The sequence below is a fragment of the Bidens hawaiensis genome, unplaced genomic scaffold (genome assembly GCF_021521415.1).
Source record: "Bidens hawaiensis isolate Kalapana, Puna unplaced genomic scaffold, B.hawaiensis_p1.1 tig00038580_1, whole genome shotgun sequence".
NCBI lineage: Eukaryota > Viridiplantae > Streptophyta > Magnoliopsida > Asterales > Asteraceae > Bidens > Bidens hawaiensis.
The window spans coordinates 40,678-54,753 of NW_027496774.1; the positions used below are offsets into that span (position 1 = coordinate 40,678).

At 35.0% G+C, this 14,076-nt stretch overlaps 2 protein-coding genes and 1 pseudogene across 3 annotated transcripts; 1 reads left to right on the forward strand and 2 right to left on the reverse strand.

Annotated features, from left to right (window-relative positions):
• Window positions 1-1,422: 1,422 nt before the first annotated feature.
• LOC143590438 (squalene synthase-like) lies at window positions 1,423-5,165 on the reverse strand (annotated as a pseudogene).
• A 2,552-nt stretch (window positions 5,166-7,717) lies between these two features.
• Window positions 7,718-10,562, forward strand: LOC143590439 (uncharacterized). Of its 2 annotated transcripts, none has more exons than XM_077070922.1 (3): window positions 7,718-8,253; window positions 9,739-9,945; window positions 10,060-10,562. In XM_077070922.1, the coding sequence occupies exons 1-3, from the start codon at window positions 7,726-7,728 to the stop codon at window positions 10,114-10,116; spliced, it is 792 nt and encodes a 263-aa protein (XP_076927037.1). In that variant the 5' UTR covers window positions 7,718-7,725; the 3' UTR covers window positions 10,117-10,562. The 2 variants fall into 2 exon arrangements, with proteins under 2 accessions (XP_076927037.1, XP_076927036.1); XM_077070921.1 differs by having other exon boundaries at window positions 10,048-10,556.
• A 546-nt stretch (window positions 10,563-11,108) lies between these two features.
• LOC143590440 (protein VASCULATURE COMPLEXITY AND CONNECTIVITY-like) lies at window positions 11,109-12,556 on the reverse strand. Its single transcript, XM_077070923.1, has 3 exons — window positions 12,413-12,556; window positions 12,048-12,253; window positions 11,109-11,452 (listed from the first exon to the last, which is right to left on the reverse strand). The coding sequence occupies exons 1-3, from the start codon at window positions 12,512-12,514 to the stop codon at window positions 11,284-11,286; spliced, it is 477 nt and encodes a 158-aa protein (XP_076927038.1). The 5' UTR covers window positions 12,515-12,556; the 3' UTR covers window positions 11,109-11,283.
• Between the last annotated feature and the right edge of the window lie 1,520 nt (window positions 12,557-14,076).

Genomic DNA, 14,076 nt, shown 5'->3' on the forward strand with positions numbered 1-14,076 from the left:
GCCCGGACATTACATACGCCGTGCAGCAGGTTTGTTTATTTATGCACGCCCCACGAGACACCCATTTTGGCTTCATGAAACGCATTATACGGTACCTAAGTTGTACCATTGATCATGGTCTATGCATCGTTCCGTCTCAAACAACTACTTTAACTGCTTATTCTGATGCCGATTGGGGAGGGTGTCCTGACTCCCGTCGTTCCACATCGGGCTACTGCGTTTTTCTAGGCGATAATATGTTATCTTGGTCCTCGAAACGTCAAGCCACCATTTCCCGTTCTAGCGCGGAAGCGGAGTATCGTGGGGTGGCTAATACGGTAGCAGAAACAACTTGGTTACGTAACCTTCTGTTGGAGCTTGGTGTTCCACTTAGTCGGGCCACCATAGTTTATTGTGACAATGTATCCGCAGTCTACCTATCTCAAAATCCTGTTCAACATCAACGTACAAAGCATGTCGAGATCGATATTCATTTCGTTCGGGAGAAGGTTCGTCTTGGTCATGTTCGAGTTTTACATGTTCCGTCCTCCTCTCAATATGCAGATATTTTTACCAAGGGATTGCCACGTCAACTATTTCAAGATTTTCAGGCTAGTTTAAACGTTCACTCTACACACGTTCAAACTACGGGGGAATATTAGCGGATATATACTCACATATTAATATATATTCAAGATTTAGTTAAATATGTATTTGATTTAGTTTCATAATTAGAGTTGGTATAGAGTTATGTTTCTTCCCCTATATAATGGGTTTATTGGATCAATAATAGGGGAGGATGTTTGGATACCATAAACACTTTTATATAGATGTTTTTGTAGCTTTAACATGTATATCAAGTACCTTTAAAAATTACAACTTAAGCGTATTATATCTTTTGATGATATGAAAATGATAAAAACACATAAACCGCTCCAATTAGAAGCTAATTTAATGTGGAATAACTAGTTCATTCCAAACTTAAGCATGAGTACCAAATTTTATAAACCAGTAATGAGTACCACACATTGCCGGGCCTGTAGTAGTGAGGATGCATGTGTTCCTCCAGGCCAGTAAAATTATAATAAAAGGAGGCATGGGTAACAAATTATGCAATCTATAGCAATACTGAAACCGTAAACTATATCTATAACAATTAACAAATACAATATTGTACCAATATTTAATGAAGCATTTAATACATGCATAAACGTCAGGTTCTGCTCGTTTTTCCAACGAAATTCGAAGCCCAAGGTGGCTTCTTCTCGTTACTACTGGCTGGTAGCCGGTGGCTGTGTGATGGTGACGGTGGTTGGCCCAAAAACTACTCACTCGGACAGATATATATGCACAAAGAGTAACCATTATATATAATGAATGGCAGTGCAAATGTGCAATCTGCATAAACATACCATCCTTAATATTGGAAATCACAAGGACACTTTAGGATAGAAATAAGAGGACAATTCTCACCAGTGCTGGACTGTAGCTTGTCTCACTCTTAAGTCTTAACTATGTAAGGTTTCCTGTTAACAATAACAAAATATCTTAAAGTTCTGATATCAGAATGTTAAGTGCTAATTACTATAAATATACATACTTGTAGCTCAAGCCTCAATGTGCGAGAGTCCTTGCATATCTTCTGAATTACCTCTATCCTGGTGATTGTTGTTATCGCATTAGGATCTTGCATGCCAACCTGTAACAAAGTTTGCACTTCTTTTACATACGAATCTTAGCTAATTCATAAAGTGTTAGCTTCTAACAACAACAACAACAACAACAATAATAATAATAATCATACCTTGGACTTAAGCATGGAAGAAAAATCATAATAAGCCTGGCACACGTCTCCAACTGTTCTAGTCCGATCGATTACTTTTGCAGCAAGACCTAGAGAAACAAAGGCCCCAACAAACTCATAGTATAGTAAGTAGAAATATATGGAATAAACTTACCATGTCTCATCTTCACTACACCCTTGTAAACATTAATGTTATTATAGCATAAAGCTAATGTTCCATATGCAATGACCTGCAAAGTACACATATTAAATTAGGCTACTAGTAACAAGATAACTAAACATTCTGTTAGAAACATCGAGCAAGTCGACAAAAGTGGAAATACTTGCTTTACCTGAGGTATGGCACAAAACCTAAAGATAGCCGGATCACGCAAGTCAGACGTATACTTGAAACAATCTTCAATGTGTATTATCGCGTTTGTCACCATATCATTAAGGCACTGATGGCCTTTTCAGAGTTCTGTTCATGCTTGAGGTCCTGAGAGTGAGTTAGAGAGGTGCATAATTAACAAACAACCTATTGTTTTTTTAAGATCGACACGCACGTATAGGGGTGAGCGAAAAACGGTTCGGAACCGGAACCGAACTGGTGCCTCAGAACCGCTAATGTGTGTACCGGTTCGGTTCTCGGTTCTCAGAATTTGCATTAAACGGTTTCCGGTTCGGTTCCGGTAACACCGGTGGTTCTAGACTTGGAACCGACGAACCGGAATATTCAAAACGTTTTAAATAAATTTACCAATACCCATTTTTTATAGAGTAACTTATTAACCGGCATCCATTCAATTATTTTTTAATTCAAATCTTCTTTCTTTACGTTCAAGAACTAGCAACCATGAACAATTTTGATTTAAGCTATCAAGGTAATTTAATATAAAATGATATGATCTTCCACTAATCTATTGTTGCTAATGATTTATTTAACTTGAACACTTAAGTTTTAATAAAAACATATAACGGATGTTCATATTGTAATCTAAATTAGTTTTACCGTGAAAAAAGACATTCAATTGTATAAACTTGTTTTACAATTTGCAAAGTTTGCATAACTCATTTGATAAATAAATGATCGAACCGGTTCTAGCCAGAACCGGCTTTAGCGGTTCTGGAACCGAACCGGTTTACTATAATAGATTCCGGTTCCGGTTCTATTTTTCACTCATTTACGGTTCCGGTTCGGTTCTCGCGGCACGTACCTCTAGTTTATTCACATATTTACTCCATATCACCCTAGGCCAATATGCGCGTGACTTAGGTGTCGCATTTAAATCCTCTAGATAATCTTGTATTATATTTACTTTTTGCAATTTTATTACAATATAGGATCCAGAGTTTCATAAAACTGGGACAAAATATTAAGGCTTAAAAATGTTTATCCAATACTTACCTGAAGAAATACACCCATAGAGTTGGATAACAATTCTGGAAACAGTACTTCGGTGCCTGAGGCATGGAAGATCTTCGACAATCCCAATCCGACTAGTCCTGCAACATAATGACAATACTCATCATAGTCGTCAACTGTTTCCACCTGCAAAGCGGGATAACTGTTTTATGATTATGGACGAAAGAATAGTATTTAAAGACGACGATTAATGGTTTGGTTTGAAAACGGTAACAATTACCTCTTTACAAATAAATTTTGCCATTCCTGCACCACCCATTTGCATGGTTATGTCCTCTATTGCCTCTTGATAACTGTAGATTATATAAACCAAATTCAATTGCTCAATAAAAGTCATGATCCGCAAGTTTTATATGTAAAAGTTACTCTTTCTTAAGCTCTAGAAAGGCAGCAACAACGTGATAGAACTGGTCCATGAGAACTTTGCACTCGTTTCTGCCACCTTCGAATATCATATTCAGGAGTGACATAAGATTGGAGTTATAAACAAACAACTAGTAAGTTCAGTACTTACATGCAAAGCGCCAGCCACGGTCATAAATATGCCGATGAAAAGTTATTAGAATGGGTACTTTGATATCAGCATCTCGTCCTCTGGCAAAAATCCAAATTACTATATCATGAAAATCAAATGAGTGGTTTAAATTTCAACCAAAAACATATTTAGTTTGTCCCAAATTGGAAAATCCTCAGGCCACAAGAGGTCGAAATCGATATATCAACCATCACTAATGAAGGAAGATCACTGGGAAACAGTGTGAGCAACTGTGCATGAGCCGGTACGGTTCAGTTTTGACTTTTGGGTTAAAAACGAAATGTCTGTTTTCGAGTTTTTTTTTATAATCATTCGGTTTCACTTCTTTCAAATTTTGGTTTGGGTTCGATTAGGTTTCGGTTTTGCCATTTGGGCTTGAAAATTTTAGGTTGAATATAAATTTTGACCAAATATTTAGATTAAACAATATATTAAATTATTATAAATTACTTAAAATTTAATATAAACAATACAAAATGATAAGCTTTGTTTTTCGGTTTTAGTTGCACGCAAAACCACTTAACCGAAAGTTTGGGTTTTATGAAAACATAAAACTAACCAGTCGGCTTTTGTTTTCAGTTTGGTTATTTCGGTTTGTTTTTTCAGTTTCAGATCAGTCTTTTCAGTCTCATGCACACCACTAGCATGGAGGTATGAACGCATACCGACGGTGTCAAGAGCACGTAGAACCAAATAAAATATGCACACCTGCATAGCATTTCGTCCAACACATTACAATCAATTTAAAAACACACACAAACAAGATGGATCAAGTTTGGTTGATTAAACTTACAGTGTCGCGAAGCTCGAGATTGAGCTGTACGTTGAATAAAGTGTGAGAAACTTTTAGAAACCTTATGAAGGATAGAGTAGCAGAACCGCCAGTGTGGCTCTGCCGGAATCTGTTTCTTCGCCTTCTTCACCGCCATCTTCAACTTCAACAACGGGTAATTAAACTTCCCATTGTATCACATAAACTGATTACACAGGTTATATATATATATATATATATATATATTAAAGTTTAGGATTCCCCTGATTTTGTGGTTGATCAATGTGTGTGACAAATGGAGGTTGTTATATATGTGTATGTGTAGGCATGCAAACATGGTCGACAATCTATAAAATGTATATTTACTTTATTAAAATTTGAAATAATAATAATATGATTTAATTATATATTCTCGTAACCTTTTCTAGGTGTTATAAATCTCCACACTTTCACAATCTTAATTTTTAAGAGAAAGCTTTATGTATGTTTGTGTGTTATAACTTATAACTAAAGTTTTGGCATAATGCTACAAGTTAAACAACCTTCAAGTCTTCTTGTACAAAACTATTATATATATTAAAACAAGACATATATATTTTTCTTTATATGTTCACTGATTTATGACTGATTTTTGGTATTTATAAAAGATAAAACAAACATAGGACTTCATTTTTGGACACTAAAATGCTAGTGTGGACTTCAATTATCAAACCACGAGGCCAAGAACACGAAAACGGAACATTACCTAGATTTATGAATCTTAAGACGGTCTTCAAAATTAAATGAAACTTTCTTGCTAGATAATTCTTTAGTACTATTGGAAATTTATGTGTTTAGTTTGTTATAATATGGCGTGCACCTTGAATTTCTGACATATTGTAACTTATTCTGATGAGTTATTTCAAGTTTTAGAAATTATGAAACAAACCCCATTTGTATTAGATTTTTTTTTGTTTCTTGATTGCATATCCAAAACTTATTTATTTTTCTACAATGTTTTAATTATTTTCTTAAAAATTTAAACTTAACATCACTTCCTTTGTATATCACAACGAGAAGTGAGAAAACAAGTTTATAGCCACTTTCATTTGATGAAAAAACAAATTTTCTGTTAAAACGATTTCTAATATAATTCTATTAACCATATATGTAGATTTTATAGAGGAATGTGGAATGAAACAAAACCTATGAAGGATTATAATGTAGAGGAGTGTATAAAAATTTATTAGGTGTTACAAAGATTGGTGGAAGAAAGAAATAAAAGTTATCGAAAAATAATTAAAAAAAAAGGGTTTGGTTGGTCAACCCTAGTCCTACCAAGAATCTTGGCCCATCATCTTAAAATTGTGTTAGTGTGGGTCATTTTTAAAATAATTTGGGTTGATATGCAGGGATGGCAATGGGTCGGGTTTAGGTCTTCTCAAATCCATACCCGGTTATGAAAGTCCGTCCCAAACCCGTCGAGTTTTAATCGGGTAATTACCCGTCGGGTTTCGGGTTTTCCCATCGGGTTTCGGGTTTTTAATCTGGTTTTGATAAAATACCCGTTGGGTAGACTCGGCTCAAAACCCGCTAGGTTTCTACCGGGTTTTGACAAAATATAACTAATCGATTACAAAGATGGTTACCATAAAGATAAAATGTCTCAAATAATTGACATAAACAAGTTCCGACAAACAATATATTTGGAATATAGTATATATATAATAAGTTATATCGGGTATATAATCGGGTAACTGGGTTTATGTTATCGGGTAATCGGGTATATTAGAAATCCCAAACCCGTCCCAAACCCGCGAAAAATTTCAAAACTAATCCAAAACTCGTCCCAAACCCTAATGGGTCGGGTATTACCCGTCCCATTTATATCGGGTTTCGGGTTTTCCCATCGGATTCGGGTTTCATTGCCATTCCTATTGATATGGGGAGTGTTTCTCATACAATAAAAAGATCAAAGTGGGTTGTTTGAGACAAACTTTTCTAATTAAACATGTCGAAATAGGTTTGTACTATTTTTCAAACATATCGAATGAACAAGATTATTTTTCAAAGAGGTAAAGCTGATGTGATTGCGGCGGTGTCCCCACGAGCCAAGGGGAACCCTTAGGCCGTTCGTTGTAGGGGCGGTGGGTTCTGGCGTTAACACCACGTGACCGCCGATGTGGCATGCTTTTTGCAGGGATTAGCACCATGTCGGGGAGGCTGTGTTTGGCGTTGAGGTACAACGTTAACGCATTAATGAGCAAAGGGGAAATATGTGAGACGGTATGGTGATGTTGATGAAGCTTAACGTCAACCAATGTTTTTTTAACGACCAATAAAGAAAACTTTATTAAAAAGGTTAGCAAGATTTTAGGTATAGTGGTATCCGATTTACAATGGTACGAGACCAACCCACCTAAAAGAAAAACCACCCAACACCCCCAATTAATCAACTACATTAAAAGGCAGCCAACTTTCCCATGCTAATCCCGACTACCTTGCTCGACTCTTCACCCACAAAAAAACTTAGTGCTTTAATTTCGCCAATCACTTGGTTTAAACAAGCCGACTTACTACCTATTGAATACCACCTCGTTCCTTGTCTGCCAAATACACATATCGTTGTTAAACACACCGCATGAAACACCTTAGCCACTTGCTTCGGAAAAAGCATGTATTTATATAACTCTAACAAGTCATGTGTTGAGAACGCGTAAATTGCCAGGACCTTACACCATGCTGTAATAATACACCAAACCGATTGAGTGAATTGACACGATACAAGTAAGTGTTCCGCCGATTCCACTTCTTATTCACAAATTGGACATACTACCATTGCTAATCCCCACATTTTATTTTGCCAACGGAAATAATGTCCGTTTCCATTCTATTTCCTCCCTCCATGTTAAAATACCCATGTTTGTGGAACAAAATTGTTCCCACTCAAATAAATACCTCGTATCGGTGTTAACCACAACGAATAGCCTTGCTATTTTGATTCGTTAAAACACAATTAATTAAATTAGGCCCGTAATTTGTTCGTTCGATAGAAAGTTCTTTTATGTTCGTCCATTTAATAAATGAACAGGGTATAGACAAACTTAATTTTTTAATGAATGTAGATGGACATTTCACGAATTTTCGTTTAGTACGGTGTTCATAATCCGTCCGTTAATCCGACAAAAACTTAACAGACCTCTAAATAAATGAAACAGGAGCGTGGATTCACCATCTTACTCGGTAGCAATATGGGCGCGTTATCATCATCAGCTTCCCCTCTTATCCTCCGATGTCTCCTTCGCCGTCCGCCGCCATCAACCACCACCTCCGCCCTTCATTTCTTCAAACCCTTCACAAACACCACTTCAATTTCCAATTTTACCCCTCCACTTCCAATCTCTCACACTCCACTCTCCTCACTAATCCCTAGACCTCTCTCCACCTCCACCAACACCGCCGTTGAACCCGTCATATTCACCGGAGACGAAACCCACTCCGACACCAAAACCGACGTCGTTTCGGAAACCCAAATTGACGATGTGGGTCCTACAGAAACTGAGGCTGAGCAGGCTCCTGTAGACCCTAGAATATTAAGTGCCCATAACGAAATGCTGTCGAAACTGAAATCAATGAGTGTGAAAGAAAAGAAAGAGTTGGGTTCTTATGCCAACAGTTTGGGGAAAAAGCTTAAATCCCAACAGGTCGGCAAGTCCGGTGTTACCGATGCCGTTGCCATTGCGTTGGTCGAAACCCTTGAAGCTAATGAGCTTCTCAAGGTATTAACTTTCTTTCGTTTCAAATTCGGTTTCAGTAGTTAAGCATTGTGTTATCATTAGTTGGATGTTAGGGTTTAGGAATAATGCCATATGCAGTAGTATTGAGGTTTTATTTTAGTGAAGCGAATTTTAAGATGAATCCGAGGTACTAGAGAAGCTAACCTCAAAATCGGTGTTCGTTTATATGGTGTATTGACTCTGTATAACTAGAAACATTGCTAAAGTTGTTCTTGAAAAGAAACCGCTGTTGGTAAGGTTTAGTGTTACTGAAAATGTGGAACTGCACTTCACGTGGCGGAACGTGCAAATGGGGATCCGAAAGATGTGGTAGAGTTTGTGAGACATTTAATGGATTGGATGAAAAAGAGGACGTTTCGTCCTTGAAAATGAAATTAACTGTTGTTTTCATTTGGGCTTCGCAGCTAGAAACGTTGAAACTGTTAAGAACATGGCATTGTCAGCAAAATATTGTTCTTTTCTGTCATAATATTAACGTTGTCAATGTTTCTAGCTGCATTCGTTAAATGGAGCATAGTGTTGAATTTTTATTCATGTGCCAAGTCTTCTTTTTCCATCAAATTCACTAGCTTTCTTACGGACTCTTCCACATCTTTCAAATCATCTTTTGTAGATACCGCTACATGAAGCGCGGTTTTCTCAATTTTAGTGATGCTAGTTTCAAGAAGCAACGTATCTAGTTACATTTAATCGAGGCATCATGTAGAGTGACACCAATTTGAGGCACTTATCTCTAAGTCCTTAAAGTAGTTCTAATGCAAATATAGTTAGTACGTCATTCATCTTAGGATTATATTCACTAAGATAAAGCTTCGATTTCATTGCATTTTCTGAGTTTAAAGAATTCCTTAATTTGGTTTTGACATGATTACTTCAAGCCTTGGTTTTAAAACACGCGCATCAGGAATGCATAACGTGGTGATGAAACACCGATGCACATAATGTTATGTTTTGACCTGTAAACTTGGAGGTTGTTTAAAATTTTAGAAGACCTGTTTGCATTGTTTTCGAATGTGCTTAATAAGCCTGTACAATGAGCTGATGAAGCTGCTAAGTTAGCTGTACAGAACGACAGATCACTTGTATCTTAAGCATAGACTACTTGTACACACAGAGTTAAAAATACTAATTTTTGGTTACGCATAAAACTTCTTTTGTAGTAATAGAGCCTTATTTGTATTTATTTATACTAATTTCTTATTTTAGTGTTCAAAAGGTAACAAGTTAAAATTTTATCTATCAATAATATTATAGTGAATCCATGTAAAAACTATAGTGAATTATGCCATTTTTTGTCTTCTATATAAATTAATGTGAGCCGACTATTATGCCATTTTGGTTTAACTTAAAAACTCTTAAATATTTCTGTGTGTATTCATTATATACATGCTATGGTTATGGTATTCCTCCACTTCAGTATCATTAACAAGAGTCATCTCTGTGTTTTAATTCTAATGATTGCAACAGCTTAAAATTCACAATAACTGTCCGGGAGAGCTAGACGATGTGGTGAGTCAGTTAGAGGAAGCCACCGGTTCTGTTGTGGTTGGTCGAATCGGTCGAACTATAATCATTTACAGGCCCAGCTTAACCAAACTCAAAGCAGAAGAGAAAAAGAAACAGGCTATGAAGGTTTTCCTTAAAAGAAGAGCAGCATATAAAGCATCTTATCAGGTTTAAATGTTTAATTACAATTTTATTCTTGACCTTTAATATTTGTTTATATTATATCCATAAGGTGTCATAAAGACATAAAGTTTGGTTTTTTATATGCAGGGTAGAACGCAGAGTAGAGGACAGTCAGCGACATCATCTAACCGGAGTCGAGAGTATAGAAGGTCTTGAGTTTGCTTTGTTGGTACATTGGTTCATTCACAATGTACTAGTAGAGCTTGTTTTGTCTATAAGACTGTTGGGTTGGGTTGACTACTCCAACCAGAAAGGTATGATGTTTTGTTAGGATACATTCTCTATTAATGGGATTGGGTTGGATGGGGTCTGGTATACGAGTATCATAATGTTTAGCTACCGACACTTAGAAGCATGATGTTGTAAACGTTTAGACATACTTAATGCGACTTTAAACGCAATTGATGTTTCCTACCATCTTTTTTTGGTTAAGTTATTAAACTTGTTGAATGTGCCATAAAAATATATGTTTTTATTTGATTTGAGAGAAAAAAAAATTGCAAGTTGGTTTGGTTAAATGGAAGAGATGGATGGTGTTTGCCTGTTCGGTCCTTGGTCAAGAACTAGTTTTTGGAGGTTCTTTTGTGTGGCATAGGTCCATCAACCGCAATGGTTATGATCTTAGCGTTATGGCAAACCAAAGAATAAAAACCAACGTAAAATAATCCAAAACGACTTAGTGTAAACCCCTAGACTAGTAAAATGATTTGTAATATGTTCATTGTTTAAAACATTATTTTCTAGGAATCATGATTCAAGAAGGCATGAGAGTAATTTCTGAAGGGTCTTAACTAAGCATTTCTTAGCGCCTTCTCTTCATCATAGTTATCATTCATACATATAATAACGACGCAGTTAACTCAGTTACAACGATACGTCTGAATCTAACATTGTAATGAGTTTCGTCTCGTATCCTTATCCCTATCACATATCCCAACATTATGTCCATCTTATTTGTATTGCTTCTAATCTTACGTGCGTATACGTGTAACAACCACATCATTCTCACACTGATACGTATGATGAACAAACTTGCAAAATAAAATAAATAAAAAATCATATTAAAACACATGCCTTTTCTTCTACCAATGTAATACACGAGGAGTTTCTATCCATACTAAACTTAAAACATTTTAACACAACAAGTTCGGTTACCTATTACTCCTTGAAAAACTAAAAATTCAATCATAAAAGACGGGTAAATTAGTAAATTGACAGATGACAAAAAGGTCCATGAAAGCAGGATATGGGATAGGCAAAAGCAAAACACACTCGATTCAAAAGTCAATAAAAACATTTGATCTTTTTGACTTTTCACTGGACCTAAGCAGTGGCAATAACGTAATAAACGGTAGAAAACGGGATATTAAAGAAACACAATATCCCTCCAATGGAAAGTAAATGATGATGCGAGAGTCCACAAGAAGCATTCGATTTGTCATTTGCTCTCGTCCCAATCACCAGCAACCCGATTCCAGCGAGTGCAATTATCCTGACACAAAACATTGTACGTTTGATTATATTCGTATATTCAAATCTGACACAAACCTGAAAATTTTCCTTGTAATCATGTCATACAAATGAACCTAAACATGATTCGTGTATTCAGTATTCATGGTATGACACAAACATGACTATTATTATACTTCAAAATTCTAAACATACATATTACTTTTATTCTTCTGAAACAATTATATTTAGGCTATGTCAGCTTAATTTTAAAATTTTATATGCTGGAATAATAAAATACTCATACTTTAAGCATAATGTATGAAACACATTTTTATATGAAAGCAAATAAACGGTATATGGGTTCGACCCAAAAAACTCACTCACATTTATCTGTCGAGCCTAAACAAGCAAATAAAAGTATTCAATAAAATCTCACTCACATTTATCTGTCATATCATGAGATAAAAATGTTGCACTACTCGTAATGATTTCTAATAGATCAACACTCCCTCTCTCCCGCTCCCGATTGTTTTCGTGTGTGTTTATTTGTTCGATTAAAGTTAAAAAGAAATTACAAAATATATATGATTAACTAAGATTATTATAAAAGATGAAAGGAGATAGGAAATGAGTACCATGTAATTATGAGAGATACAAATAACAATTGTTTTCTCCACTCAGAAGCTTTATGGTTGCCCTCTTGACTACACGCGGTGCAAGCACCTAGCAAGTTAGCCAACACATGAGCTACAATCAACAACAAAATTGCGCCAACACCGAACCTAAATGCTTCTTGGCTTGGTTCTTTGCACTCAAACAACCACAACCTCAAATGCTTCTCCTATATACTCATCACACACAAAAAAAAACAAACATTAAATCACAAATTCATTCATATGAAATACAAATAACGTATCATTCATAGATAATTTGTCGGTAAAAGTCTATTTTCTAGTAATGTTTTGATTCTAAAAATGAGTTTAAAAAACAGTTGTCAAACCTGATTTTGTGCTGCTTCGGCTTTTATACCAAGAAATCCCGCAACTATATCTAACACGACGATGACAAGACAGACAAGTATGCCAATAACTTTGTTAACCATCGTGACAAAGATTTAATCAAGCTAATATTAGTGTTAGGGTTTGCTGTTTGTCTTGCAAGTGTTGTATGAATAGAGATCAAAAGGAGGGCGTGTAATAATATATAGGGTTCACGCGGGATACCATTTTTCTACATTCTTTTTTACTTTTAAATCTTTTTAATTATTTTTATGTTTTTACTTTGGATTCTTTGTAGGGAGACTAGGTTCTAACCGGGTCCAGAGCAAGACATACATGATTCTAATTTCTAAACATAATATAATATATTAGTATTTAACCATTATTTTAGTTATACGTAAGTTTTAATATGTTTAATCTCATAGTTATTAACAAGATTTTGTGAATAATGTTGATGTTTTATGATCGATTTCTTGCTCAAATTCATAAATATTTAATATTTTAAATATATATCTTGTAATTATATAAGCACTTTACCCAATAATATTATAAGATTTACTAACAAGAATCTTAAACAAAAATATTTGACTTTTATGGGGCATGGCGGTCTTAAATGTGATATCAAGCATGCTAATATTGCTAAACGCTAAACCTACTTTATTTTCCTTTCTTATTATTCTTTTTAATATGAGGCACTATGGTTTTTAAATACTTCACGTTTGATCCTTATACTTAATTAATTGCAAACCTGATCCTACATGCTAACAACTTATTCCTTGTGTGATCCCATACATGAACGTCCATTAGATTTCACCGTTAATTCTCCTCACATGAGGGTATTATAGTCTTTTCAAGCTGAAAAGATGCAACGCTTGGATTGCACACTCTAGTCCCTAGATGTTAGTTGTCCATTTTTCCCTTTGATTCTCATACTCGATCTTCAAACACAGTCAAGCTAGGGACTAGACTGTACAATCGCACAAGAAATAAATTGTTAATGTGTAGAACCAAGTTTGTTATTAATAATTAGTTAAGTCTGAGGATTAATTGTACTTTATTTGAAAACCACATTGACTGGCCAAACAATTTTACTCTCATAATTATGTTTGAGAAAGTTTTCATGAAACTATCAACGTATATATTGATTGTTACAATACTAACTATTTGTTATACATTAGACAATACCTATGCAAAACTAACATACATTTTGTAGTTTTTTTAACTTTTTCTCTTGACAATTTTTTCGAGCAAAAAGATAACATAATTTTTTTGTTTTCATTTTCTTACAAAAGTCCAGTAAGAACTTTTACACATTAAACGTATCTACACATTTTAAATTTAAGCATAATTGTAACTTTTTTTTTTACATATTAATGGATCGTTCGGTTCACTGAAAATTTTTGTTGGAATTCACGAAAAGAATATGAATAAATAATTTACATTTTTATATCATGTTTGGTTTACAAATTTATTAAAGGAACTAGAATGTTAAAAAATATAAATACATAAATTCTCTTAATAAACTCCTACTAAAAATAATTCCATCACTATCTTTTAAAAATGTAAGGATTACTTGGTAATTATATAAAACTAGTAAAAAACCCGACGCGTTGCGGCGAGGGGACATGAATTCGGTCAGGATCAATTATCAAGACTAGTTTTGTGA